General features: G+C 50.0%; 1 protein-coding gene across 1 annotated transcript; it reads left to right on the forward strand.

Annotated features, from left to right (window-relative positions):
- The first annotated feature begins 411 nt into the window (after positions 1-411).
- MFSD2A (MFSD2 lysolipid transporter A, lysophospholipid) lies at positions 412-26,028 on the forward strand. The gene is made up of 14 exons (XM_020983571.2): positions 412-777; positions 3,988-4,113; positions 12,254-12,378; positions 16,269-16,392; positions 17,065-17,143; positions 17,403-17,551; positions 19,277-19,367; positions 20,216-20,337; positions 20,585-20,668; positions 21,969-22,052; positions 22,262-22,374; positions 23,130-23,273; positions 23,385-23,561; positions 25,471-26,028. The coding sequence occupies exons 1-14, from the start codon at positions 688-690 to the stop codon at positions 25,532-25,534; spliced, it is 1,572 nt and encodes a 523-aa protein (XP_020839230.1). The 5' UTR covers positions 412-687; the 3' UTR covers positions 25,535-26,028.
- The last annotated feature ends 814 nt before the right edge of the window (positions 26,029-26,842 follow it).

Raw genomic sequence — 26,842 nt, forward strand, 5'->3', positions numbered from 1 at the left:
CAGCTGCCTTAGGGCGCAGCCTGAGCTCTGAGGAGGACTCTTCCTTTGGCCCCAAGACTGGGAATGGGATTCTTCGAACTCGGACACCAGGGTACTTTTCTCTCCCGTGGAAGAATAGGACTGTGGTGTGGCTGGCTTGTCCTCTTGATCCCGGCATCGGACCGCTCCTCGGCGCTTGGGGCAAAGCCCCCAGGCACCAGGTGAAGGAGGGACAAAAGGGCCCAGGAAGTGGAAGCGTCGGCCCAGGAGCTCTGGGCATTTTAAGAGATCCGGGAGCCGTGGGCATCGCCGAAGGTCAGGCTAGTGCCCCGGGGCGGGGACGGGGGCAGGACTCGTTGATTGGCAGGGGGCGGACCTGCGAGGCAGGTCCTTAAGAAGGGAGGAGGAGGCGCAGGAGGGAAAGTCGAGAAAAAGACCGAAGGGAGGCGGGGTAGGGAAGCACACACACGCGCACACGCAGACACACACACACACACACACACACACACACACGCGCGCGCGCGCGCGCACACACACACACACACACACACACACACACATACAAGTAGGGGAGAAAAAAAGAAAGAAAGAAAGCAGGCGGGCAGAGAGCTCTTTGCCGGCTCCGCCGCCTGGCGCTTTGCTTTCCCTTGCGTTTCATTCAAAGCCTAGCGCTGCTCCAGCCGCCCCAGCTCTGCTCGGTTCCGGGCCATGGCCAAAGGCGAGGGCGCAGAGAGCGGTTCAGCCACCGGGCTGCTACCCCCGGGCATCCTTCGGGGCGAGGAGAACGGGCGGACTCAGGTGAGAAGGGCGCAGTGGGGAAGTAGGATGGTGTTGAGGTGCTGGGGCAAGGATGGCGGCGGCTCAGGGTTGGAGGATTACAGGTCCGGGGGATGGCAAATAGCTAGAGGGGTAGAGTGGCATGTGGGGGCAGTTGTGGGGGGCACATTGGGGAAGGGGGGGCATACAAGGAACAAAGAGGAGGTGAGCCTGGAGGCCTGAGGCTGGAGGATGGAGAGCCCAGGATCTGGGGGACAGAATCACGGGACACTGAGCTGAGAGAATTGGGGACGCACAGTGAGGGAGGGGCAGAGATGTATTTAGTTAGGAAAAAGGGGAGCAGGTGGTGGTGGCTGTGGATCCGGGGAAGAGTATATGTAGCGGGGCGGAATAAATTTAGGGTAGATGGTAACGGGGAGGGGAAGGGTTCAGGGAAAGGGGATCAGCTTGAGCTTGAGGGGCTGCTGTGGAAGGGGGGAGTACAGGTGGAAAGCATAAGGCTGGAGTTGGGGAGGATGATAAGGAAGTGGGGGGTGGGGATAGACTTCTGGGACGCTAAAGGGCTGGAGGAGGAGGTCTCGGGACTGGGGCACAGAGTTAGAGAGGCGAGAGCGTGACACTTAGGGCCAGGATGGGGAGGAAGGCAGGTTCCATTTCGGGGCCAGGGATGCAGAGAAGAGTCCTTAGCTTTTCGGTGGACTGCTTGGGGGAAGGGGTCGGATGTGGGTCGTTTCAGTGGACGATTAACTGGGACACTGGGCAGGCAGAGTAAGCAAAGAGTTGGGGTTGGAGGGTGGTTACAGTCCTACCCAAAAGGAAAGTAGATGGGTCCGGCGGGGAACTTGTGTACTCTGGAGGCTCAGGGTTGAGCGGGGTACTGGGGGAAGAGGGTGTAGATATATGGTGGCGTCAGGTTGGGGGTACAGGTTTAGCTCCAGCTCAGGTGGGGTGGAGGGCGGGAGCTGGCGAGCAACCCCACCCCACCCCCTTCCTCTCCCTTCTCGGGTAGCTTGGCTCGCCGGCTTCCAGCTCCACGTGGTAGTGAGTGACTCCGCTACCTCATCCGGCCCGGCTTCCCGGCTCCCGAAGCCCTGTAGCCATGAACTGGGCGTCTAGAACCCAGAATCGAAACTCCAGGACCTGGGACCTGGCCTTCCCTTCTCAGCCCTGTTTTACCCTCAAGTTCATTCATAAGGACAGAGGCTCCGTTCTTAAAAGGGACAAGGCTGAGTCGTGCCGAGCTGGGCAGAATAGAACGAAGGAGATGAAGGGGAAGTCTTAACTTTGTGCGCCGCCCTGGTTCCCCTGCTCCATCTGGAGGGGGGTGGGGGTGCTCAGAGGCTGCTCCGGCTCTTGCCTCCTCATATCTGTGTCCTGGGAAAGTCGTAGAGTTTCAGGGTCCGGACCGTTGGGACGCACAGTCCTGTCCATTCCAGGTGGCTGGGACGCACAGTCCAAAGCAACTCAGCTCAGACCCCGAGGTTACCTCGTCCTGCCTCCTGTCCCCCCTCTCTTGCCGGGGCTGGGTGGTGCCCCCACCACTCCCTGTCCCCGCCCATTCCTGGGGCTCTCGAATTAATTTTAGAAGCTAGGGCTAGGCCGGGCATCTGTCTCTTGTCTGCCCCCTGCGGCCCTCCCCAGCCCCTTCCCCCCTCCCTTCTCCGAGCTGCTTGGAGCCTAAGTTTGCCGGGGAAGGGGATCTTGGCCAGGACTGCTGTCCGCCCCCCGCCCCAACTGCTTGGGAGGCCTGGCAGGGAAGCTGGGCCTGGAATCCTGAGATGACTGTCTTTACCTTTTAATTTTATTAATTGTTCCTCTGAAGGGTCTCCCACCTCAGCTATTAATCCGCTCACGATGAGTAATCCTAGTTTTCTGCCCCTGTGGTCTCGCCTCAACATGCCATTCCATCACCTCCCCCCCAACCCCCCCCACCTTTCAGAGCTCAGGGTTGGAAGAGACCTTGTAGAAGGTAGACGATGATTTCGGGTTTATGAAGTGCCCACTGTGTGCCAAAACCTGGGAAAGAGTTTAGTCAAGTCGTCTCTGCCCTCCTGTAATTAAATTGGAGGCCATTCAGTTCATTTTCAGAGGCGGAAACTGACGGCCAGGGATAGGAAGTAGCCTACCCACCAACCAGAATGAAAGCTGGTGGCTTCAGAATTCAGGGTTTGGGTTTCCAGCCTTTGAGTCCTCTTTCGTGGGGGGGGGGGAGAAGCAGGTTGAAGGAGGAAGAGCCCAATGTCATTCAGTTCAACAAGTATATATTAAGTGCCCACTAAGGATAGTGGACAGCCATAGTTTAGATGAGACCAAGCCTTTGCCTTCATAGAAATCCTAGCAGAGAAGCCTAATCTTTCTGAGGGCAACCAGGAGATCTCAAGGTAGCTTGTGGGGCTGAGCTAGGGCTCCTAGAGTTGGGAATAGTTCTTAATGACCACTTAGGATGGACTAGAGAACATTGTGCATCCGAGCTCCGGGGCTTTCCACCCTCCCCCACTCTCAGTGAAGTCCCTGGGGCCTGGAGGTTCCTGGAGGCTTGGGGTAGATTTGCCTTCTTGGGCACTAGCCCAACCCCCACCCCTCACTAGGGGCTATGGAGACCTTGACCGACCAGATGGAATGAAGCAGCTGTAAGCCTAGGCTTAGAAGGGCTGAGGCCCTGGGCTAGGCTTCCCTTCAGCCCTTATAGACAGGTCTATTCAACGTGAGTGGGACCTGGTCCTGGGTGGGGTTGGGCCCAGGTCCCAGATGCCTTGGAGAGGATTTTCAGGTTGTGGCAAAGGGACTGGTTGGGCTGCTGGAACCTGCTCTGTTTTCCTTATCCCATAGAGTGTCTTCCTCCAGCTAAATCCTTTCTTTGGTCTGGGGGTGGGGAGTGGAGGGAGAAGAACCCATAGGTTAAACCAAAAGTTGAAGGCCCTGCTTAGGAGTGGGGATAAGCAAAAATCACAGCCTTTCCTTCCTACCTCTTTTCCTTTTATTTGCCATTCCTCTTCTCCCTGCCCCCAATCTCTAGAAGTGAACATTTCTTTCCTTGTTTCTCCTCAAAGTGAGGAGTGTCCTGGCTGTGAGTGGGAGAAGGGAGGGGATGGAAAACCAGGGAGCCTGCTGGACTGGGGGAGGGACCGTACAAAGGGAGCTTGCTGGCCCTGGGAGAGGGGGCACTGGGAATGTAGGGTCTGATGGGGACTTGCTGGACAAACCCCATTGAACTGCTTTCTGTCCCTACAGAAGGTTGGGATCAAGAAGCTGACCATCTGCAGTAAGGTCTGCTATGCTGTGGGGGGCGCTCCCTACCAGATCACTGGCTGTGCTTTGGGCTTTTTCCTTCAGATCTACCTGCTCGACGTGGCTCAGGTGAGTGCTGCTGGCTCGGAGTTGTCTTGGGTACTACGTATGCTAAAGGGAGGACCTAGCCTCCCCTTTCCCTTTCCCCATTCCTTTCCTCTGAAGATTAGAGAGTTGGGAGGCACCTGAGATCATAGTGTGTTAAAGCTGGGAAGGACCTGGGAACACAGGGTGTTAGAGCGGGGAACAGCTTTAGAATATAGAATGTCAGAGCTAGGAGGGGCCATGGACCTAGATTGTCTAAGATGTTACAGGCCTACTGCCAGATGGAGCATTGAGGACCAAAGACCTTATGTGAGCTGCCTAAGGTCATAAAGCCAGCCAATGACAGCTCTTCCTTTCAAAATTATGTCTATAATGCTTTAAGATTGTAAAGAGGTATATATATGCTGTCACATTTGATCCTCAGAACAACCTTGGGAGGTAGATGCTGTTATTACCTCCATTTTAAAGAGAAGGAAACAGAGGCTGAGAAGGGTTAAGTGACTTGCTCAGAGTCACATAGCTGGTTAGTATCTGAGGGAGGATTCAAACCTAGGTCTTTCTGAGTCCTAGATGCTTGGCAATTGGAAGACCCTATTCCTGGCCCTGGGTTATACTTGTTCCAAAGGCAGGCACAGATGAAGATGGGAGTGGAGGTGGAGAGAGGATGGGATGAGTAAGAATGGTTCCTCCCTCCCATTGCCATTAGTGAAAGGAAGCAAGAGGTGTCAGGGAGTAGGGATAAGTATGGACCTGATGAGGAGGGGTCAGCAGAGGGAAGCCTGCCATTGGCAGTGGTTGATCAGTTTGTTCCAAGAAGAGATGGGCACACTGTGTCCCTGGCTTGGGGGCAAGCAGGGGCCTTGGCATGAGGTTTTCAGGGAGTGGCTGTTAGCTGATGGAGAGGAGTGAGTCTGACCCCTTTCTCCCAACTGGAGGTGGGGGTTAGGAGGCTGGGAAGTGGAGCACTGAAACTCTGAGAGGGCAGCAGTGCCCAAGCCCATCCGAGCTGCGTTTGGTGCCAGGCCCAACCTAGCCCATCCTCCATGCTTTTGGCAGGGGTACTGCCTCTTCTGGGAATACTTTGCTTATTCTTCTGAGGAAAGGCAGAATGTGAGACTGAATTGATTTCCCCAGAAGGTGATGGGATATTGCCTGAGGGTTGACTGATCCTTTTTTCCCAAGCAGAGGAAGCCAGAGGGACCTCTCTGCTTCAAAAACCCAGCTGAAGGGACAGATAACTTATTCTAAAAAGTTCTTTCTTCTCAGTGGCTCTTGGGTCTGTGTGTCAGATGGGAAACTGAGGCAGAGAAAGAAAGATGAAGGAAGGAAGGCTGAAGTGGATTCAACAAAGATTTATTGAACCCCTAGGGAAGGACAAATAGAGAGATTAAGTCCTGCTCTCAGGGAGTTCATAGCCCAACAATTCAATTTCGCACATCAGGTGGCAATCAGATGTTCACACAATCTAGAGAAAGGCTAGGCTGAGCCTTGACCAGAGACCTCCACAGCAAGAGGTAGGAGAGGGAGGGGTTCATGACAACTCCATTTGCTATGATGATTTAACATTTACAGAGTGTTGTTTTTTTTCCTCCATAGGCCTTGGATAGGATTATTAGTCCAGTTCTAAAAGTGAAGAAAGCTGAGATTCTGTGAGGAAAAATGCTTGGCTCAGGGTCACACAGCTGTAAGGGTCAGATCCAGAATGACCCCCCCCATCCCCCAGGACTTCTGCCTCCTAGTCTGCTGCTCTTTCTACTATGACTTAGCCAGTATTTATTAAACACCTTCTTAGAAGGCAAGCACTGTGCTACTCCCTGGGTATACAAAGGCAAAACAGAAGCAGCCTTTAATCTCTTGCATGCTATCTGGGGAAACAATCAGTTTGATATAAAGTAAATGCCAGATATATGCAAACTAACTTAAGGAAAAGGTACTAGCAGCTGGTGGGAAGAGCAGGGAAGACCTCCTGTAGGAGGTGGCATTGGAAATGAGCTTTGGAAGCATTCTTTGGGTGGCTAGGTGGTGCAGTGGAAGGACAAACTACCTCCACCACCACCACCACCACCACCACCCTGGTGCATTTGATTGAGCACTGGAACCCAGCATCAGGAAGACTCACCTTCCTGAGTTCAAATCCATCCTCAGATACTTACTAGCTGTGTGACCCTGGGCAAGTCACTTAACCCTGTTTGCCTCAGTTTCCTCCTCTTTAAAACGAACTGGAGAAGGAAACAGCAATCCACTCCAGCATCTCTGCCAAGAAAACCCCAAATGGGGTCACAAAGAGTTGGAAATGACTGAAAATAACAAGGATTCTTGGGGTGGAATGAGAACTCCATCAAATTATATCTCCTTCCTGGGAAGCTTAGAGCTGACACTTTAAAGGGCAGATAAGGCTTTGCCAGAGAAGGATGAGAGGAAGAATTACAAGCCTAGGGAATATCAGTGTGAGTGCAGAGATGGGGAAGTATAGGGATTTTGTAGAGGGGACAGAGTTTGGGTTGGAATGTTACCTTAACTTTTGAAGAGTGAGAGAATAATGGTAGTAATAATGACAGTGAACAGTAACTACTTTAGGGTTTGTAAAATATCTTACAAATATTATTTTATTTGATCCTCATAACAGCCCTGGGAAGTAGGAGCTATTATTATTCCCATTCTACAGAATGGGGATATACCCTCTACTGAGGCTGAAGAGGTTGGGATTGTCTTGGGTCACACAGCTGATAAAGCGTGTGAAGTAGCATTTAAACTCAGGTCTTCCTAATTCCAGATTTAGTACTCTATTCATGGGGCAGCTAGATGGTGAAGTGGATGGAGTACTGGCCCTGGATTCAGGAGGACCTGAGTTCAAATCCGACCTCAGACACATAATGCTTACTAGCTGTGTGACCCTGGGCAAGTCACTTAACCCCTAAAACAAACAAACAAAAAGTACTCTATTCATTGTGCTATCTTGTCCAGCTGTGTCCAACTCTTGGCAAAGATACTGAGTGGTTTGTCATTTCCTTCTCCAGCTCATTTTACAGATGAGGAACTGAGGCAAACAGGGTCACACAGCTAATAAATAAACAAACTAGCAAATTTAAACTTAGGAAGAGAATTCTTCCTGACTGCAGGCCTGGTATTCTATCCACCGAGCCAACTTGCTGTCCCCTCTGTGCAACCTAGCTAATGCCAAAAAAGGCTAGAAGGATAGAGTAGTACTCCCTCCCTCCTGCTCCTTCCCCATCCACTGGGAAGGCAAGCAATATGATATGAAGTCGTGCACAACATCATTCTGTATTAGCCATGTTACAAAAAATGAAACACACAAAAAAGCAAGAAAAATAAAGTGGAAAAAAAAATGTGCTTCAGTCTGCATTCAGAGTTCATCAGCTCTCTGGAGGTGGATAGCATTTTTCATCATGGATCTTTGCAATTACAAAGACCTGATTTCAGATCCCACCCACTATCCCCCACAGGCAGGTCCCACTTCCCATCCCCCTAGGCAGGTCCCTTAATCTCTGAGTGCCATAACCAGTTCCTTCATTTTCTTCTGTTGTCCCAATCAGTGGAATGGTGAGGGGCTGGTGGAAGGAGGGAATTCTCACACTTGTGATGGAGAGAATTCCTCTACCCATGAGAGAATCCCCACATCAGGAGTTCTCTCATGCTTTCAATGAAGCGTAAGAAATGGTTACTACCATGCTGGAAAGTGGGAAAGAGAAAAACCAAGTCATAATTGGTATAATTATAACCAGTAAAAGCTCTCATTTCTGTAACAGGGTTTTCTTAAGGATTCTTTTTTTTTTTTTTTAAGGTTTTCAGCCGTGTAATGGAGGGAGGGGGTAGTAGAAGTATTTTTTTCCCATTTTTTCAGATGAAGAAACTCAGGCTCAAAGAAGGAAGTGAGTTACCCAAGGTCACATAGCTAACTAGGGCTTGAAATCATGACTTCAGGCCAGGACTGTCCTCTACATCCCAGTAGGGTTAGGTCCAGGCCAGGAGAGCTATAAGAGGACAAAGAAGGAAGAGATCACTGAGCTTCCTGGGAGGGTTTTCTGGAAAAGGCGGAACTTGAGTGTGTTGTTTGTTGAAGGGCAGATGTGATCTTAGATAGTGATAAAGAGGGGGGTTAAGCCTGAGAGCCAAAGCCTCCGGTTAGTGTGTGTGGGGTGGGGTGGGGGAGGTAGCATAGCGTGGTGTATGTATGGCGTATGTGCTCAGACAGTGAGGACCAGTCAGCCTGGCTGAAGTACAAGGTATCATTTGTATTTTCATTGAAGAGTTGACAAGCTTTTCTTAAGCAGTTCTATGGCCTAGGACTCAGGGGTGGGGAACCTGTGGCCCTCTAGGCCCTCAAGTGTGGCCCTCTATATCCTCAAGTGCAGCCCTTTTACTGAATCCAGGGCCACACTTGAGGGCCTTAAGGCCACAGGTTCCCTACCCCTGGGTGCATTGTATTCTCCTTAGAAAGACAGCTAAGGTGGGACCAAGTCATAGAGAACTTCGAATACCAGGCAGTGGGGAGCTATTGAAGATTTTTTTAGTGGGGGAGTTGATGAGTTCTAAGTTCTTCTTTAGTAAGGTTTACCCTAGTTCATAAGCCCTACTGCTTTGGAGTAGAGAAACCAGTTAGAAGGCCATGGAGGATAATGGAAAGATGCTTAGGCCTATTTAGGAGGCATCTAAATGGTACATCTTGCCTGGAGTCAGAAAGACTCGAGTTCAAATCAGAGACTTACTAGCAAGTCACTTAACTGCTGCCTGCCTCAGTTTCTTTAACTGTAAAATTGGAATTGATAGCATCTACTTCCCACAGTTGTTGTGAAGATCAAATAAGACGATATTTGTAAAGCACTCAGCACATGTATGTGTGTATTTCCTTCTCCTCCACTTCGCCTATCTCTCTGAAGACATACCTATCTTTCATGCCGCCCACCTCTCTTGGCTGGTGGAGGAAAATGCTTTGCAAACCATAAAATTCCAGAGAGTCATTATAGTAACATTAGGTAAGGTGTTAGGAGAGTCAGAAAGCTTCGTTAGGTTCATGCGTGGGCAGATGAGAGGAGTATAGATTTGGAGCTGGAAAGAATCTCAGAGGCCAACCTCATAATTTTAGATGAACACCTGAGCTCCAGAAATGACTTGCCTAGGGTCACACAGTTAATCAGTGGCAGAACCAGAGTTTGAACTCAGCAAAACTAGTGCTTTTACCTAGCCTCCCTTAATGGCTGGGTGTCCACTCAGAGCCTTTGTGTCCTGGGGATAATAATACATGCTCAGCCTATATCTTGTTTGGCGAGGGCACATCGTGGCAGAGCCAGGCAACAGCCATGCTGACAGCTTTAGGCGGGGCCTGGAACTGTCACTCGAAGGCACCCAGCCTGTGTGCATTGGTATAGAGGGCTTCTTCACTGGGAATTTCCTGAACCAGCTGCCCCCAAGGTCCATTCCCCCCACACCCTAACACACAAGGCTGCTTGGAGCAAGTGAGATTTAGGTCCTGTGAAGTTGATTTCTAACCATAATGTTCTGTATCAGTCCAAGCTGGCAGGGGTGTGCTGGAGCCAGCTCAAGAGGTCTCTTAGAGCTGATTGTTAAATTTCCAACACGAGCTTTTATACATCGAAAATTGGTAAATGCCACAGACCAGGGCTTGACTTATTAGCTTGTTGATTGTCCAGGTTTAAGAAAGATAGAGAAAATGTCAGTAAATCAAATTAAACTTAAAAGTGTGTCCTGCATACGTGTTGCACCCCCCCACATCCCCCAGAGCTGGTTGTTAAACATTTATCAGCATACCCTTGAATGTGATGCTGTCTATTGGAGAAGATAGATTTCCCTTGAATAATCTTTTCAAGGGCAGAAATTATTTCATTTTCTTGATTTTGTATCCTCGGTGCCTAACATAGTGCCTAGTATATACCAGGTACTTTAGGAAATGCTTGTTGACTAAGTGAATTTGGAGTTAGAGGACCTGGATTTGAAACTCAGCTCTGCCACTTAACCCCTCTGTAATATTAGGCAAGTCACCTAATCTCTTTGGGCCTTAACTGTAAAAATATGGGGGTGGCTGAGGGGGCCTTTAAGCTCTCTTCTCATTCTATATATGTATCCTATTATGATTACCAGTCTTTTTTTCCCTCTTACTTTTTTTTATTTTTTACTTTTTTTTTTCCATATGCTTCTGAGTTGAAAATTTTTCTCCCTTTTTCTCCCCCCCACCCTCCCCAAGACAGCGCACAGTCTGAAATAGGCTTTACATTTACATACCCATTAAACATATTTTCACATTAGTGAAGTTGTAAGTAAAAATTAAAACCAACAGGAGGAACCGCCAGAAAGATGAAACAAAACTCAACAGAAGGTAAAAATAAGTGAGAGCGATTCGACTTCCATAGTTCTTTCTTCGGATGTGGACAGCATTTTCCATCCCGAGGCCTCTGGAGATGTCTTAGATCCTCGTAATGCTGAGAAGGGTTCAGTTTAACATTCTTAGTCATTGCATAACGTGGCTACTATTGTGTACAAAGTCCTCTTGGTTCTGCTCACTTCACTCAGCTATGATTACCACTCTTACTCAATCAGCAGTCATTTTTATTTGTTAGTAGCAGTACTGGTAAGGCAGCTAGGTGGTGCAGCAGAGAGAGCACCAGTCCTGGAGTCAGGAAGACTTGAGTTTTGATGTGACCACAGACACTTACTTACTAGCTTTGTGACCCTAGGCAAGTCACTTAATCTTGTTTGCCTCAGTTTTCACATCTGTAAAATGAGCTGGAGAAGGAAATAGCAAACTGCTCTGGTATCTTTGTCAAGAAAACCCCGAATGGGGTTACAGAGAGTCAGAAACAACTCAAAAGCAACAACAACTAGTACCAGCCTAGGTCAAGGATGCTTCACTTTCACCAGTAAAGCCTATGGATCCCTTCTGAGAATCATGTTTTTAAATAATTGAAGGAAATGCTAAATTGCAGTTAGAGGTTAGTGAAAAGAAAGATGTCTTTTTTTTTTCTCATTCCAAGTTCATCGACCCCCTGAAATCTATGCGTGGACCCCAGTCAGAACCCTTGGTCTAGGGTGGTGATCCATGATCAGGGCCTAGACCAGGGTGGTGGCTGTAGGAATGGGGGTAGAAAGGAGTGTTGTTCCCAAGGTAGAATCTGGGGGACCCAATTTGATTGGCTGTGGGGAATGAAGGGAAAGGTAAGCCTGCTGAGATTTCTAGGCTGAGTGTTGGCCTGGCCAGCTGTCTGGCATCACACAGGTCTGGGATTGGTGCTCAGCTTGAAAGTCTGTATCGCTGGGCCTTCCAGACATAGAGGAGCTCTTCGGTTTTCTAGTTGGGAAAAGGAGGCTTCAAGGGGTTGTGTGGTCTTACCCAAGATCATACAGGGAATCGGTGAGCTTGGAACCCTGGTCTTTACATTTGAAATCCAATCCTCTTTCCTGAAGACCAGGCCAAGGCTTTTCCTCACAAGCCACAGCTGTACCATGGCCCCTGTTCCAGTCACTGGTGGGCACTTCAGGGCAGGGCCATCCAAAGAAGACAGACGAGCTGGATGTTTGTCTCTGTGAAATGGCAAGGTAGTAAGTGAACTACAATTGTGACTTTGGATAAAGTCACTGTCCCCTCTGGTCTTCAGTTTCCACATCTGTAAATTGAGAGTATTGGAGTAGATCAGGGGTTCTACACCTGGGGTCTGTAAACTTGTTTTTTTAAAAAATAGTTTGATACATCATATTTCAATATAATTGGTTTCCTTGTTATCCTATGCATTTTATTTTATGTATTTAAAACATGATTCTGGGCAGCTAGGTGGCGCAGTGGATAGAGCTCCAGCTTTGCAGTCAGGAGGACCTGAGTTCAAATGTGGCCTCAGACACTTGACACTTAATAGCTGTGTGACCCTGGGCAAGTCACTTAACCCCTATTGCCTCACCAAAAAACAACAAAAAAACCCCCAACCAAACAACCAAACAAAAAAACCATGATTCTAAGAGGGGCCCAATAGTCACTAGACTATTAAAGGGGTCATAATATAAAAAGGGTCTCTCTGAGACCCTTTACAACTTTCTATGATTGCCTTCAGATTGCTAGAGGGAGACCCCTCAGGCTTGGGGTGATCACTCGGCCTCAGTTCTTTGCTTTCTCATCGTCTGTCCCCCAACCTTGTGCCAGGTGGACCCCTTCTCTGCTTCCATCATTCTGTTTGTCGGCCGTGCCTGGGATGCCATCACGGACCCCCTGGTAGGATTCTGCATCAGCAAATCTTCCTGGAGTCGCCTGGGACGCCTGATGCCCTGGTAAGAAGAGGCCCTCTTCTCTGTCTTCTCTAGCCCTGCCCCTTCCAGTACTTAAGCTGTTGCCCTTTCCCGCACTGGCTCTCCTCTCATAGGACAGCCTGTGTACTTGTTACCTGTGCTGCTGAACCAAGTTCCAAGGTTACAGGTGTCACAGTGGGGAAGCATGACGCAGGAGCTGGGCCTGGGACTGACCTGGGCTTGACCTAAGCAGCTAAGGGCTGTTGTCACCCCGGACTGGGACCTGCATTACCAATAGTTGGGCTCCCCTCTGCTTATTCACAGGAAGCTCCTGGTCATTCCCCTGTGGTTGGCACAGCAGCCCAGCCAGGATGTCCTCTTCCAAGCAGACTGGGCACAGTGCCTGGGGCTCGGGCCTTACTGATTTCCCTTTCTTGCTTACTTGGCTAGCGTGTAAGGCTTGTCCTTCAAGCATGTACCCCAGCATTATCTGGGGAAGTCTCCTTTGCCCTAAATAATATTTAGATTCAAAGTCTTTCCATTCTTATTCCTGGAGCATATCTGAGCCCCATAAGTGATGGATCCCCAAGTGCGCTGGTCTTTTTCTCCCCAGAGTTCCCTGGCCTCCTGTGATCTGTGGGAAGGGACCCGGAGACCTACTTTGCTAAGCTCCCTTTATAGGCTTAGGGGAACTTTAGGGGTTTAGAGGTCCCTTTCTGCCCAGGTTCTTCTCCTCCTCACCAACCCCACCTGCCCTTTTTGCTAGTTGACCAACAAAGTCCTGGGCAGCTGGGGTTGGTGCCAGGGGGTGAAGGACCTGATGGGCAGCCTTCAGAGTTTTTCCAGCACCCAGGATTTTTCTGAAAGAGTTTTAGTGTGTTGCCTGATTGTTTGAGGAATGGAGGAGGGAGGTGGTAAAGAACAGGGTGTGGGCATCCTGCACCAGGAGATGGCCTGGATAGATGTAGAAAAGTGGAAGGAACATTAGATTTGGCTTCAGAGGTCCTGGGTTCAAATTTTATCTCTGATACTTACCGCCTTGGTTTCTTTCCCTCTATAAAAGAGGGATTTGGACCAGTCACATTTTAGTCCTTTCAAGCTCTAAGAGCCTATGATCCTTGAATGAACAGACTGCTGGATGGGTTGGGGGTGGGGGGCATGGTTCCCTACAGGACATCCTGCCTGGAGCTTGGGGGGGAGGTAACAGGGTGTGCCTCCTGTTTGGTTGGGCTTGCTGGCTCTTGGGACCCCCCACCTAGCCCCTCCTGCCTTCAAAGGTCTGGCCAGCCCTTCCCGCCCCTTGCCTGGCTTCCTTTCCCAAGCAGTTGCCCCAACTCTGGCCAGGTCCTGAGGCGGAGAGTCTTTGATCCAGACCCCCCCAGGATGAGCACACTTTGGGGGCGTTTATTTTTCTTATAGTGGTCATTATTCACCTGCTTCCGCCACCCCCTCCTCCCAGACTTCATGTCCTCCCAGGCTCTGGCCTGGCCTGGGGCTGGGAGGGGGAATCAGGAGGTCTGATTTGGGGCTGAAACTCCCACTTCCACCACCTCCTAGCTGTAGGACCTTAGACAAGTCACTTCCCTGATGGAAGTCTTACTTTACTTTTGTCTAAGAAGAAAGGGTTGTATGCAGGGATCTCATCCCTTCCAGTTCAAGAAATCCCATGATCCTGTGATTTGTCTAGGCTGGGTCTGGGCCAGGGCCAGGGCCGGGCTGGAGCTGGGGAGGGGGGCACTGGTGGAGGGAGATTGGGAAGCCGGCTCTAAGCCGGGTTGGCCACGACTCAGGATGGGCCGGTAAGGAGGAGGTGTGGTTCAGCCCCTAGGCATCTCCCCACCCAGCCCAGCCAATGGTGAAGCAGGGTGTGTCAGGGGCTGGTCCCCAAGCTGGGCGAGGTCAGGGGTTACTCTCAGTCAAACTCCTCTGCCTCTGTGGCTGGGGCTGAAGCTGTGCCAAGCAGCCAGAGGCTCTTGCTGGCTCTAGGCTCTCCATATCCCTGGAAGGAGTCAGGGTGGATGCTTGCAAAAATGGGGGTGGGGTCAGGGTGTGTAGTGAGAGTGAGTGCCAGGCTCAGCCCATGCCCAGGAAGAAGCCTGGGAACTGCCCTGCAGGGCTCTGTCTTGGCGAGCTCTTCTGCTCTGCACTGTTTTCAGGGCCTTGAGGGAAGTATCCCTTGTTTGGCCTAAAGATGGGCTGGCTCCCCCATAAACTGCAAGCTGGGTCCTTTCTGGATGCTTCCCTGGGCACATGTTACCATCTCCCCTCCTCCCCACACTAAGACAATTCTGTAGTGCTTTCAGGTTTGTAGAGGGCTTTCCTGCTCTGCCCCTCATCCAGCTAGGTGCCCCTTCCCTTCCCCTGAATTATCTTAATGTGGTGTACCTGGTGTTTTCTCAGATGGAATAGAGGCTCCCTGAGGGCAGGAACCATTTCCTTTTTATCTTTGTATCCTCAGCACCTAGCACAGTGCATAACAGCAGCCACAGTAATATTAGTGATGGTGGTGGTGGCGGTGGTGGTAGTGATAGTAGTAGTAGTGGTGATGGTGGTGGTGGTTGTGGTAGGATTTGACAGATGGGGAAACAGGCTCAGAGAGAAGTGATTTATCATCACTTAGTTACATTTTTAAAGTAGGAAAAGAGTTATCCTAGACCCTCACTCTAGGCCATTGAAATCCGTGGAAGACTGATGGCCAATGAGCTCGCTCTTAGGGATCCGTGAGTTCCCTGGGGTTTCTGTCTATAGTTAAATTTCCTTGGTTGGCAGGCAGGCTGAGAAGATGGTAGTCTTTTAACCTGCCTTCCTCCTAGCCCCATTGCCCAGCCTCAGCTGTCTTCCTACCATGCTGGGCTGGGGTTTCCCTCTGGTGAGGAGGTAACTGACACCCAACTTTCCCGAGAAGGGCAAGGTTAGCCCCACGCTCTTGAGAACTAGGAAAGGCAGGACCTACCAGTGGGACAAGTCTGCTGCATCTTGGTCTCCCTGCTTCAGGAGGTCTAGGCTGGTTACCTGCCCATCTTTCCTGTTCCCTGGGGGAGAGCAGGGCTGTCCTAGCAATTTGAGGAATCAAATGAGCAGGGCCCAACTTGGAAGAAATCTCCCCCATTTGCACTTTGCTAGGTGGCATCTCTCTCCTGAAATCCTCCCTAAGAAACAAGACTGTACAGGCTTTCTCTGCCACTGCCCATCATCTCAGCTTTAGGAACCCTACATTTCCTGGGGTTCTTCAGTGAGGGGGCTAAGGCCAGTCAGGCTGGGGTATCACGGTTAGATGATTCTGCAGAGAGAGTAGAAAAGAAGCAGTGTCCATCTCCTGATACCAAATCTAGGGCTCTTTCCCCTGCACTGTGCTGTTTCATGGGGTTTTTGTGAGGAACGTGATTTGTAAATCTTCAAGCACTACATGGATACAGCTTCTTGTTTTTTCTAGCACCCAAATTCTTCCCTACCCCCACCCCCAGGATTATGATCTAGCTTAAACCCCATTCCATACTCTAGCCAAGTGCATAATAGGATTTAGAGCTGGAAAGGACCTTAAAAGTTGGCTAGTTCAATCTTCTCCTTTTTACAGATAGGGAAACTGAGGCCTAGACTGGTAAACTGAATTTCCTAAGATCACACAGCTAAGTGATGTCCACACTTGATCTCGCCCTTCTGATCAGGTGTTCTTCCCACTCTTGCTTAGGGCCTCCTCAGCTTGGACTCTGGGATGTTCGGCTTTAGAGAAAAAATGTCCCCTCCCATCCTGGCAAAGGGGGCGTAAGGGAAGACCTCTGTTCTTCTGACTTTTCTCTAGGGACAGAGGGAGGGATGGGTATCTACAGTGCTGAACTTACAGGGTGGTGAGGGAGGTGGATGGAATAAGAGAGATATGGGAGCTTTTCTCTGCCCTCACTCTCCTTACTGAATTCTCTGCTTCCTCCCCCAAGGATAATCTTTTCCACTCCACTGGCTGTGATTGCCTATTTTCTCATCTGGTTCGTGCCTGACTTTCCCAGGAACCAGGCTTTGTGGTACCTGGTCTTCTATTGCCTCTTTGAGACATTGGTGACAGTAAGTCAAAAGTAACCTGAATCCTAGAGACCACCCTACCATTCTCCCCTCTGGGATTCTCTCACTTAGCTGGGCTCAGGGTCAGAGGCAGAAAGTCTTCTAAAGATCATCTGGGTCAAAGCCTTCATTTTGCAGACAAGGAAACTGAGGCCCAGAGAGGAGCAACTGACCCCTGAATCACACAGATCAGCCTGTAGCAGAGGTGAGATTGGAACCCAGGTGTTGGGCTTCCAAACTCTGTGCTCTTTCTGCTACCTGAGCTGTCTTCAGTTGGCATCTTTGGAGAAGCTCCCTTAGGTATTGACATGAGGGAGTGCTGGAGAGAAGCAAGGGGGCTGCCTCGTCCAGTGCAGCTGCCCTCCTGGTCCCTGTTTAGCTTGCATCTGTCTGGGAGATTGGATCACATCAGGAGTATTGGTACCAGTTCTTGGAGCCACATCTTCGAAAGGGTATTGACAAGTTAGGAGGAGAGGAGAGAGCTTGATACTGTGCTATACAAGGACCAGTGCAAGGGACTGGGGATGTTTAGCCTGGATAAGAGAAGGCCTAAGGGGGCATGTGATTACTATAAGAAGACTTCTTACCTGGAAGAGGGATTAGTTACTCTCTTTGGGGCTAGTGGGCATGGCTATGCCCAGTGGAAATTGACTGACCTCAGGTTTTCTCTTTCAGTGTTTCCATGTCCCATACTCGGCACTTACCATGTTTATCAGCACAGAACAGGGTGAACGAGATTCAGCCACAGCATACCGTAAGTCCTTTCTCTCCTTAGCTATATCTCCTATCACTAAGGTCAAGGTCCCTTGATGCAATTCAGTGCCCCTTCCTCAAAGGAGGGGGGGTAGGCTAGCTCAGATCTGCCCCTCCCAAGTCCATCTCACCCAGCTCCCTGCTTTTCCCTAGGGTGGAGCGGACAATATGAGCTCTGTCTTAGCCTTGTCCTTTGACCTGTGGGGTTTCCTTTTCCAGGATGGGCCTTAATAACCACCTGCTTTTTTTTTAACCACCAGGGATGACTGTAGAAGTGCTTGGTACAGTGCTGGGCACTGCCATTCAGGGGCAAATTGTGGGCAAAGTGGACACTCCCTGTATTCAAGATCCCGACATAATCATGGAAGAAGTGAATCAGACACAGGCTACCACCTCTCTGAATGATACGGTGAGACCCCCCGAGGCTCTCCCAGGACCTGAGACTGAGCTTGCGACCCCAGGTGTTAGGGGTCTCAACGGAACTGACAATAATCATAGCTCACCAGTGTTGTTGTTCAGTCCATTTCAGTCATATGCAACTCTTCATGACCCCATTTGGGGTTTTCTTGACAAAGATAGTGGGGTGGTTTGTCATTTCCTTCTCCAACTCATTTTACAGATGAGGAAACTGAGGCAAACAGAGGTTCAGTGACTTGCGCAGGGTCTCACAGCTAGTAAGTGTCTGAGGCCAGATTTGAACTCAGGAAGATGAGTCTTCTTGACTCTAGGCCCAGCACTCTATCCACCGTGTCACCTAGCTTACCTGTAGTATACTGCTTTATGGTTACAAAGCCAACTTTGGGAGGAGGAGTGGTAGTGGCAAAGGATTGTCATCCCCATTTTACAGATGAGGAAACTGAGGCCTGGAGTAGTGAAATGCTACCTGCCCAAAATCACACACCTGGGAAAATAGGATCATGGGCTTTAGAGCTAAAAGGGACCTTAGAGATCATCTAGTCCAACCCCATCATCCTTCAGAGGGGACAAGTGAGATTAAATGACTTATCTAAGGTCTCAGTTTTTTATTTATATACATATTATATGCTCCAAATGTAGTGCTCATTCTCCTACACTGTCCTGCTGCCAACTAGAAAGAGAAGTTTACCTCAAAGATAGTCCCTGCCCTCAGGAAGCTTCCTACAGTCTAAGGGGGACACAAACCAGGGGAGGATTAGGCAGGACACAGCACACAGGAGGCAGGCACATGGTGGTGAAGTCTGGGAATGCAGAGTCAGGAGGGGGGATGGAAATATCAGTGGCCTGTGCCCCTCCCCACAATGGAGACCACCAGGATGCAGGAGCTTACCAATGGCAGAAGGCGGCCAACATGGCCAGGATGCTCCAGGCTGGGAACTTTAGTCAGAGCTTGGAGCAGGATTAGGATGGCCCCTTGTTCCAGATGAGAAGGGATTCCTGATTAAATTGCTCTTGGGGATTCCTGGAATTTCTTTCAATTCTTTGATTTCTTCTAGTTCTAGTTTATTATGGTTCTGCTGAAGTAGCAGCCCATTGTTCAAACCATTGTTGAAATTCTCCTGATTCCCCCTCTCCTTCTCCAGTCACTCCATTCTCCTTCCTTTCCCCCCTTCCTTCTTCTCCCTCTCCCTATCTCTTCTTCTCCCTCTTCTCCTTCCCTCCCCCTCTCCCTCCTTCTTCCTTTCCTTCTCCTTTCCTCTCCCTCTCTCCCTCCCTCTCTCTGCTTCATTCAGCCCCTCTGCTTCCCTCTCCCTCTCCTCCTTTCCCTCTCCCCTTCATCTCTCCCTTTCCCTCCCTCCCTCTTCTCCCTCTCCCCTTCACCCATCCTTTTCTCTCCCTCTCCTCCTCTCCCTTCCTCCCCCTCCCCTTGTTCTTCTTCTCTCTCCCTCTCCCTCCGTCTCCCCCTCCTTTCTTCCTCTCCTCCCCCTCCCTCCCTCTTCCCTTCATCTCTTTCCCTCCCCCCCTTTCTCTCTCCCCCTCCATCTTTCATTTTTTTTGTGCTTCCATGATTTCCTGGTCCAACTCTCCCATACAGCCTTCTCCATTCCCCCTTTCTCTATACCCTGCCTCCAGAATTTAACATCCTTTGCATGGCTTGGAGGGGGCTGATCTGCCCAGGAGCCTGCCTCACCTCCACCATGTTTCCTCTCCTCTACAGAAGAATGCCTACATGCTGGCTGCTGGGGTCATCGCCTCCATCTATGTCCTCTGTGCTGTCATCTTGTCCCTGGGTGTGCAGGAGCACAGAGGTGAGGGGTTTGGGCTGTGGAGAGAGGGGAAGCAGAGACACCAACCAGGGATGAAGGGATGAAAATGTGGTGCCTGGGGCCCTTGATCACTGGCAGCCTGGGGATTGAACCCATATGAAACTAATGACCTAGTCCCAGCCTCTGCCATTAATTCTCATGTGACCATGGGCCAGTCTCCTCCCTTTTCTTGGGCTCAGGTCCCACTACTTATAAATGTAGAGAGTTGGATGAGAAGGTATCTAAGATCCAGCCCTGGCTTTGGAATTAACTTGCTGACCCTGGGCTAGTCACTTCTCCCCTGGGCCTCAGTTTCCTCATCTCTAAAATGAGGCAATTGGATTAAATGACCTAAGAGCACTTCTAGCTCTAAATCTTAGGATCTTTCTAGGTCTAAAGCTCTAGAATCTTAGGAGATAACCCTCCTTCATCTTCTCTCCCACTGGTACCCAGCAGAGATTCTCACTCCTCCCCATTTCCCAAGGATTGAGCCCCTCCTCTGGCCTTGTTATTCCCTTCCCATGGCTTCTAGGGCCCCGGAACTTGGAGATCAGAGCTTTAAAAATGGTTCCCCTAAAGTCCTCCCTCTGTCCTGGGCTTGGCCCAGGTACTTCTACTAGAGGTGTGGGTTACTGGTGCTGCCTAGGCAGTTGTACAAAGAAAAGGGCCTCTTTCCCCCTCAGGCAAGGGAGGAGAAAGGAAGCCTGGGCCTCAAGGGCAGGTACTGCCAGAACCTTGGCTGGGGGCCATCTGGGCTTGGGGCTGCGTGGATAGGGGCTGAGGCCTTTGGCCTTTGGATGAGGAGAGTGGAGGCCTGGGGCTTGTTGTTTATCCCCCTCTTTGGCCCACAGAACCCTGTGAGAAGAAGCAGGAGCAGCCCCCTTCTTTTTTCCGAGGGCTCCGGCTGGTCATGAACCATGGCCCCTATATCAAACTCATCGCAGGCTTCTTGTTCACCTCTTTAGCCTTCATGGTAAGACTATGGGAGGAGTGACGGAGTGACGGAGTGATGGAGGGAGGGAAGGAGGAGTGACCAGAACAGCATCCCCACTCCCTTCCCCTACCCCATCCTGGGCCACTCTAGGAGGAACCAGGAGAATTGGAGCTCAGGATGCTCAGAACCCTGGTGGGAGGGGTGGGGTGGGGAGCCTCATGGGTGAGGGAGTGGCATTAGGAGGGGAATGGCTGGCGGCTCAAGGTTTCCTTCTCTCCCATACCAGCTGGTAGAAGGAAACTTCGCTTTGTTCTGCACCTATACCCTGGGCTTCCGGAATGAGTTTCAGAATCTACTCCTGGCCATCATGGTAGGTCCTACACACAGGGGTGCTGCAGGGAGAGCCAGGCCAGGACTCTGAGGGAGGGGAGTGGGGAGGAGGAGAGCTGGCTGTGACTGGTGAGCAGGCCTGCAGGGGGAGGGGGCCAGGGGCCCAGAGGACTAGAGAACAGGGAATTCTTTATTCCTGCCTCTAGCAGGCAGGCAGAGGTGGGAATGGGAAAACCACACTCTGTGTGTGTGTGTGTGTGTGTGTGTGTGGTGTGTGTGTGTGTGTGTGTGTGTACGCGCGCGCGTACATACATCTATGTTCTAGGGCCACCGATTGGACTGGAGGAGACACCTAGGCATAGGCACCCAGCTGTATTTACATAATTGCTCTTGTTTCTGTAGTACCTTATGAAAAGTTGTATTTGTTTTCTCGTGATATCCCTGTGAGGTCATGTGTATAGGTGGTGCTAAACCGTTTTATGACCAGAGAAATAGAGGCTAAGAAGAGGGGGCATCAGGCCCTGCCAGAGCTGACTCTGTAGCCCAGGTCTCACTACCCCAGGGCTCTGCCCCCAGGCATATGCACTCATGAACTGGACCCCAACACTCTTGGGGGCTATGAAGATGCACCCTCTTGGTAGGGGGTGAGGAGGGAGCTTATAGGCAACCATATCTGAGTTCACAGGACAAATGTAGATTCTTGGCTAAATTTACTAGATCATACAGTGAGGGTGAATGACTTTATTCCCTCCCCTAACCCCAGTCTGTTTCCTCTGTAAAATTCAGATTCAAGGAGTTTATAACCAGGCCTGAGTACTGGACTCAGTCAGGAGAGACCTGGGTTTGAATTCTGGCTCTGACAGTTATTGGCTCAGTGGTGTTAGGCCAGTCCTTTCCCCGATTTGGGCCTCAGTTTTCTCATCTGTAAAATGGTACTCATAGTACCTACCTCACACAAGGGATTCTGAACTATAAAGTGCTGCTCTAGGAAAGTGAACTGGGATTACTGTTAGCCTGTACTCTGCCCCACTTCTCCCAAATCATTGGAGGTCCCAGCTCTCTCCCGACCTTTCATTCCTTACCCAAAAGAGCATGTGTGTCTGTCAGATGTGTGGCCTAAGGGCAGCTAGCTGGCTCAGTGGATAGCACTCTGGCCTTGGAGTGAGGAGGACCTGAGTTCAAATCTGGCCTCAGACACGTGACACTTACTAGGTGTGTGACCCTGGGCAAGTCACTTAATCCTATAGCCTAGTGGAAAAAACCCAAACAAAGATGTGTGGCCTTCTGGCTCAGGAGCCACACTTGGCTGACCCTGCATCTGTCTTTCCCCCTGCCCCCAGCTCTCAGCCACCCTTACCATCCCCATCTGGCAATGGTTCCTAACTCGGTTTGGGAAGAAGACGGCTGTGTACCTTGGGATCTCGGTAAGTGAGAGAGAGGCAGTGATGGAAGGCCAGATGTATGAAGGGGAGCAGAGCAGGCTTCCCCGGGGGAGGTGGGCTTTAAAGGGCAGGAGAGAGGACATTGCAGGCCTGGGGAGCAGAATGTGCTAAAGTGCGGAGTGGGGGGGAGATGCTGGGGGGTGGGGAGGGAAGGGGCTGTACTTACTGACCCTGGACTCCCCACCCCACAGTCTGCTCTGCCCTTCCTCATCTTGGTTGCCCTGATGGAGAGTAACCTGATTGTCACCTATGTGGTGGCAGTGGCTGCTGGCATCAGTGTCGCTGCTGCCTTCCTCCTGCCTTGGTGAGTCAGAATTCTAGGGTGCTTCCAAAGAAGGCCAGTTAATGTAACTGTGTGGCCTTCAGCAAATCACTGAACCTCTCTGGGTCTCAGTTTCTACCTCAATAAAATGGGAGTTTAGATTAGATGCTCTCTAAGGATCCTTCCAGTTCTAAATCTGTATACCAATGATTGGTCTACCTATCGCCATGAGCCTTTGCTTCCTTACCTGTGACGTGGGAGGGAGGAGATGGAGTCATGGCCCATAACCCTCTGATGTCCCTTCCAACTCTAAATGTATGATCCTCTGATTCTCTGAGTCTTAACTGCATTATGTGTAAAATGAGAGGTCTTCAAAGGTGATATTAAGTTGGATGGTGGGTAAGGTGTGGCACATATAGATGTCCATATCTAACATTCTGTGAATTTGTAACACCTGATACCTGAAGATGAAAAGAGAGAGAGTGTATTCTGTCCCCATCCAGCTCCACACCTCCCCCCCTGCAAAAAAAAAAAGTCTTTTTCTCCTTCTGTGGGCCTCATTTTTCTTTTCTGTAAAATAAAAGGTCTAGACTAGATACAGTGAAAAAATTGCTGGACTCTGGAGACCTGAGTTGCCACTTACTGGCCATGTAAGCTTGGGCGAAGTCACTCCCTGGGCCTCAGATTGCATGCTCTGCAGCATGGAGGTCTTACAGTGTTGCTAGAAGTTATCTGTAAACCTCATGTTGATGTAGAAATAGGAGTCATCGCTGTTCTCACTACTGTCCTCGTCCTAGGTCCATGCTGCCTGATGTGATCGACGACTTCCATCTGAAGCACCCCGGTGCCAGGGGACATGAGCCCATCTTCTTTTCCTTCTACGTCTTCTTCACCAAATTTGCCTCTGGTGTCTCCCTGGGCATCTCCACTCTCAGCCTCGAGTGAGTGAGTGAGTCCCTGGGGTGAACAACTTAAGGCTCCCTTCCTTGGGGAGGGGAGTTTGGAGGCCAGAAGAGCTCTCAGCATTTACCCTTGCCCCTACCCTTCTCCAGCTTTGCAGGCTATCTGACGAGGGGCTGCTCCCAGCCGGAGGCCGTCAAGTTCACTCTGAAGATTCTGGTGACCGTTGTCCCCATCGGCCTCATCCTTTTGGGTCTGTTTCTCTTCAAGCTGTATCCCATTGACGAGGAGAAACGTCGGGAGAACAAGAAGGCCCTGCAGGTGATCAGGTAAGAGCCTGCGCTGGGTTGACCATGGGCAGCCACGGGCAGCTGGGTGAGCAGGGAGGGTAGGGGGAGGCTGAAAAACAAGTCTAAAGAGAAGAATGACATCCCTTGTTCTGGTACTTTTAAGTTTGCTCACAAAATCCCTTTGAGGTTAGTAGTTGTAAGGATCCTTATCCCTATTTTACAGATGGGAAAATTGAGGTTCAAAAAGGGAAAATGGCTTGATCCTGCCTACATAGCTTTTAAGAGCCAGAATCAGGGTTTGAACCCAGTTCTCTTGATTCCAATTCCAAAGCCCTTTCTGCTAAACCAGGGGTGGGGAATCTGTAGCCTCGAGGTCACATGTAGCCTTCTAGGTCCTTGAGTGCTGTCTTTTGACTGAGTCCACAATTTACAGAACAAATCCTTTTATTGAGGGGATTTGTTCTGTGAAGTTGGATTAGGTCAAAAGGCCACACTTGAGGACCTAGAGGGCATGTGGCCTCGAGGCCACTGCTTACCCACTCCTGTGCTAAACCATTCTGTTTTGCCATTCACACCAATAATTCAACCAATATTTCTTTTTAAATTTTGTCTGTCTTTTATTTTTACATCACTCCATTCCTTTAATACATCCCTCACCAGAAAGAAAAGCCTTGTTTTTGTTCAGTCTTTTCAGTCATGTCCAACTCTTTGTGACCCCATTTGGGGTTTTCTTGATAGAGATACTGGAGTGGTTTGCCATTGCCTTCTCCAGCTCATTTTACAGATGAGGATACTGAGATAAGCAGGGTTAAGTGACTTGCCCAAGGTCACATAGCTAGTAAGTGTCTGAGGTCAAATTCATTCCGGTCTTCCTGACTCTAAGCCCTGGTGCTCAATCCACTGTACCACCTAGCTGCCCTAGAAGCCTTGTCACAAGAGTGAAAAAAGAGAGAGAACTAAAAAGCAGTTTAGAAAAACTAACCGATATATCAACTGACTCTGACAATATATGCCGTATTATGTACCCATAGTCCCCCACCTCTGCGGGGGGGGTGGGTGCACTGCAGTTTCATCTTCTTCAGGACCAAGCTTATTCATAATGATTACATATTTAGCGTGGAAAGGTTTTTTTTGTTCTTGTTATCTCCAGTCATATTGTTACAGGCTTTTATGTATACATTGTTTTCCCAGTTCTGCTGATTTCAGTTTGTATCAGTTCAAGTCTTCCCATGCTCAACAAAACCTGATACTTATTGACTGCTTTGCCAAGCATTGAAGAGCTACCAAATTTAGATGCATGGCTCTGGGCCTCATGGAGATTACAACCTGGTGTGTGGATAAGACACCAGTAAGCTAATTGTACTATATACAGTATCACATGATAAAGTCCATTAGCAAGGTACTGAGGGATATGGGAGATGTGAGGAGAACAGTCCTGAAGTGCCGAGGGAAATCCAGGCAGTCTTCCTGGAGGAGGTAGCACTTGAATTAGGCTCAAAGGAATGTCTGGAAACCAGCAGATGAAGAGGGATAGGAGGACATTCTAGGTGCAGAGAACTGAGTGAACAAAGAAGATACTGAAGCATCTGAGTGCTGGGCACTGAAGGGATAAAAAGTAGCTGCATCTGGCTGGAGTAGAGAGTGTGGACCGGGGAGAGTAGTATGACCCTAGGCTGGAGAAGGAGGGCAGTGTCAGATTGTAGCAGGCCTCCGGTGCCAGACAGAGCCACACACATCCTCCACACACACAGATGCTTGCTGAGTCTTGTCTCCTAGGCACAGGGAACATCCCTTCCTTGGCCTCATATGTCTGGGGTCAGCCTGGGTAGTAGTAGATGGCCAGTCCTCATGGCCAAGAACATAGCTCTTGGAAGGAGAGGTGGGGGCAGGGGTACTGGGGACATTTTCTATGATTCCTCACCTCACTGTCCTCTCCTGGCCTATACAGGGAAGAAGCAGGAAGCTCGGGCTGCTCTGACACGGACTCTACAGAATTGGCCAGCATCCTCTAGGAGGACATGATGCAGCCCGGAGGCCCACATCCTGCTCCTTAGGCTTCACTGAGAAGCCCGATCGGCCCAGGCCAAGAGCATGAACTCAGGGCCGAAAATCGGGTCCATCTGTAACCAGGCCACCCTAGGGGGTCATCTGGTCTCTAGGCCCCCAGGGGCCTCTAAAACACAAGGAGTGAACACTTCAGAGACTACTGAACGCACTTGCTGCTCACCTGCACTCCCAAAGCTGGGCTCTCTCTCCAAAGGAAAGAGGCCCCCAGCCAGACTGACCAGCCCCAGCGGGGCTGTGACTGCAACTACCCAGTGACCGATCCTGTCCTGGGACCCCAGACACTAATGTAGACAGAAGTTTTATAAAGAACCTAATTAATAACTTAATGACTGTGTACATATGAAATGTGCTCCTGTTTGTATATGTCTGTTTGGAAAACTAGCTGCCTCAGTGCTATTAATATTATTAATTTACATAAAAAAAGTTGGATAAATGGTAACAGATTTTCAGACTTGCTTCTTTTGGTGTTTTAGAATTTGTTTTCATACCACACTGTATAACAGAGCGTGGATTCTGGGGTGTGTGTTTGTGTGTGAAAGAGAGAGAGACAGAGACAGAGGGAGAGGGAGAGGGAGGGAAGGAGAGAGGGGGAGAGAGAGAGAGAGAGAGAGAGAGAGAGAGAGAGAGAGAGAGAGAGAGAGAGAGAGAGAGAGAGAGAGAGAGGGAGAGAGAGGGAGGGAGGGAGGGAGGGAGGGAGGGAGGGAGAGAGCTTCAGTCTGCGACACTGTATCAAATAGCTTTGTTCCGGGACCTCTGTGTGCCTGTGACTGAGCCTTGGTTTTTTTCACAAGTCTAAGAAGGTCTTTGGCCATATCTCAGATCCGCATCCTGAGAGGAGCCTCAAACCTCTCTGATTTGTTGTCAGGTCTTCACAGCTTCCTCCAGGCCCCTCAGCAGCCAGCCCTGCTCATCTCCTCTTCTTCTGGCCCTTACAGAATGGTCCGAGCTGACAGAGCCCCAAGGCCTCCACGACTCCTTCCCTGGAGGACAGGCAGCTGCTTTTTCTTCAGGGGTGAAATTCCTCTTCTACCTGGTTTTCACCCTAAGGTTCTTTGTTGTGGTTTTTAAGGACACTTCATTCTTTCTGATTACCTGGAGTATGGAGAGGTCTCCCTGAAGCCCCTTATCTTCTTTGCTAGAAGTAGACCTGCTTACACTTTGTGAATAGATACTTGGGGGTCTGGCTGTGACAAAAAATGCAAATGCAAACATTGCATTCGGTGCCTGATGTCTCTGCCAAATTATGAATTATT

Source organism: Phascolarctos cinereus, unplaced genomic scaffold (genome assembly GCF_003287225.1).
Source record: "Phascolarctos cinereus isolate Bilbo 61053 unplaced genomic scaffold, phaCin_HiC Scaffold_726;HRSCAF=1367, whole genome shotgun sequence".
Lineage (NCBI taxonomy): Eukaryota > Metazoa > Chordata > Mammalia > Diprotodontia > Phascolarctidae > Phascolarctos > Phascolarctos cinereus.

What these genes read in the sequence shown, in the direction of transcription:
- MFSD2A (XM_020983571.2), top strand. Translation starts at nt 688, where the DNA reads ATGGCCAAAGGCGAGGGCGCAGAGAGCGGTTCAGCCACCGGGCTGCTA. An exon ending in TCTTTGAGACATTGGTGACA is followed by an intron (nt 16,393 to 17,064) that starts GTAAGTCAAAAG and finishes TTTCTCTTTCAG; the next exon opens with TGTTTCCATGTCCCATACTC. An exon ending in AGATTCAGCCACAGCATACC is followed by an intron (nt 17,144 to 17,402) that starts GTAAGTCCTTTC and finishes TTTAACCACCAG; the next exon opens with GGATGACTGTAGAAGTGCTT.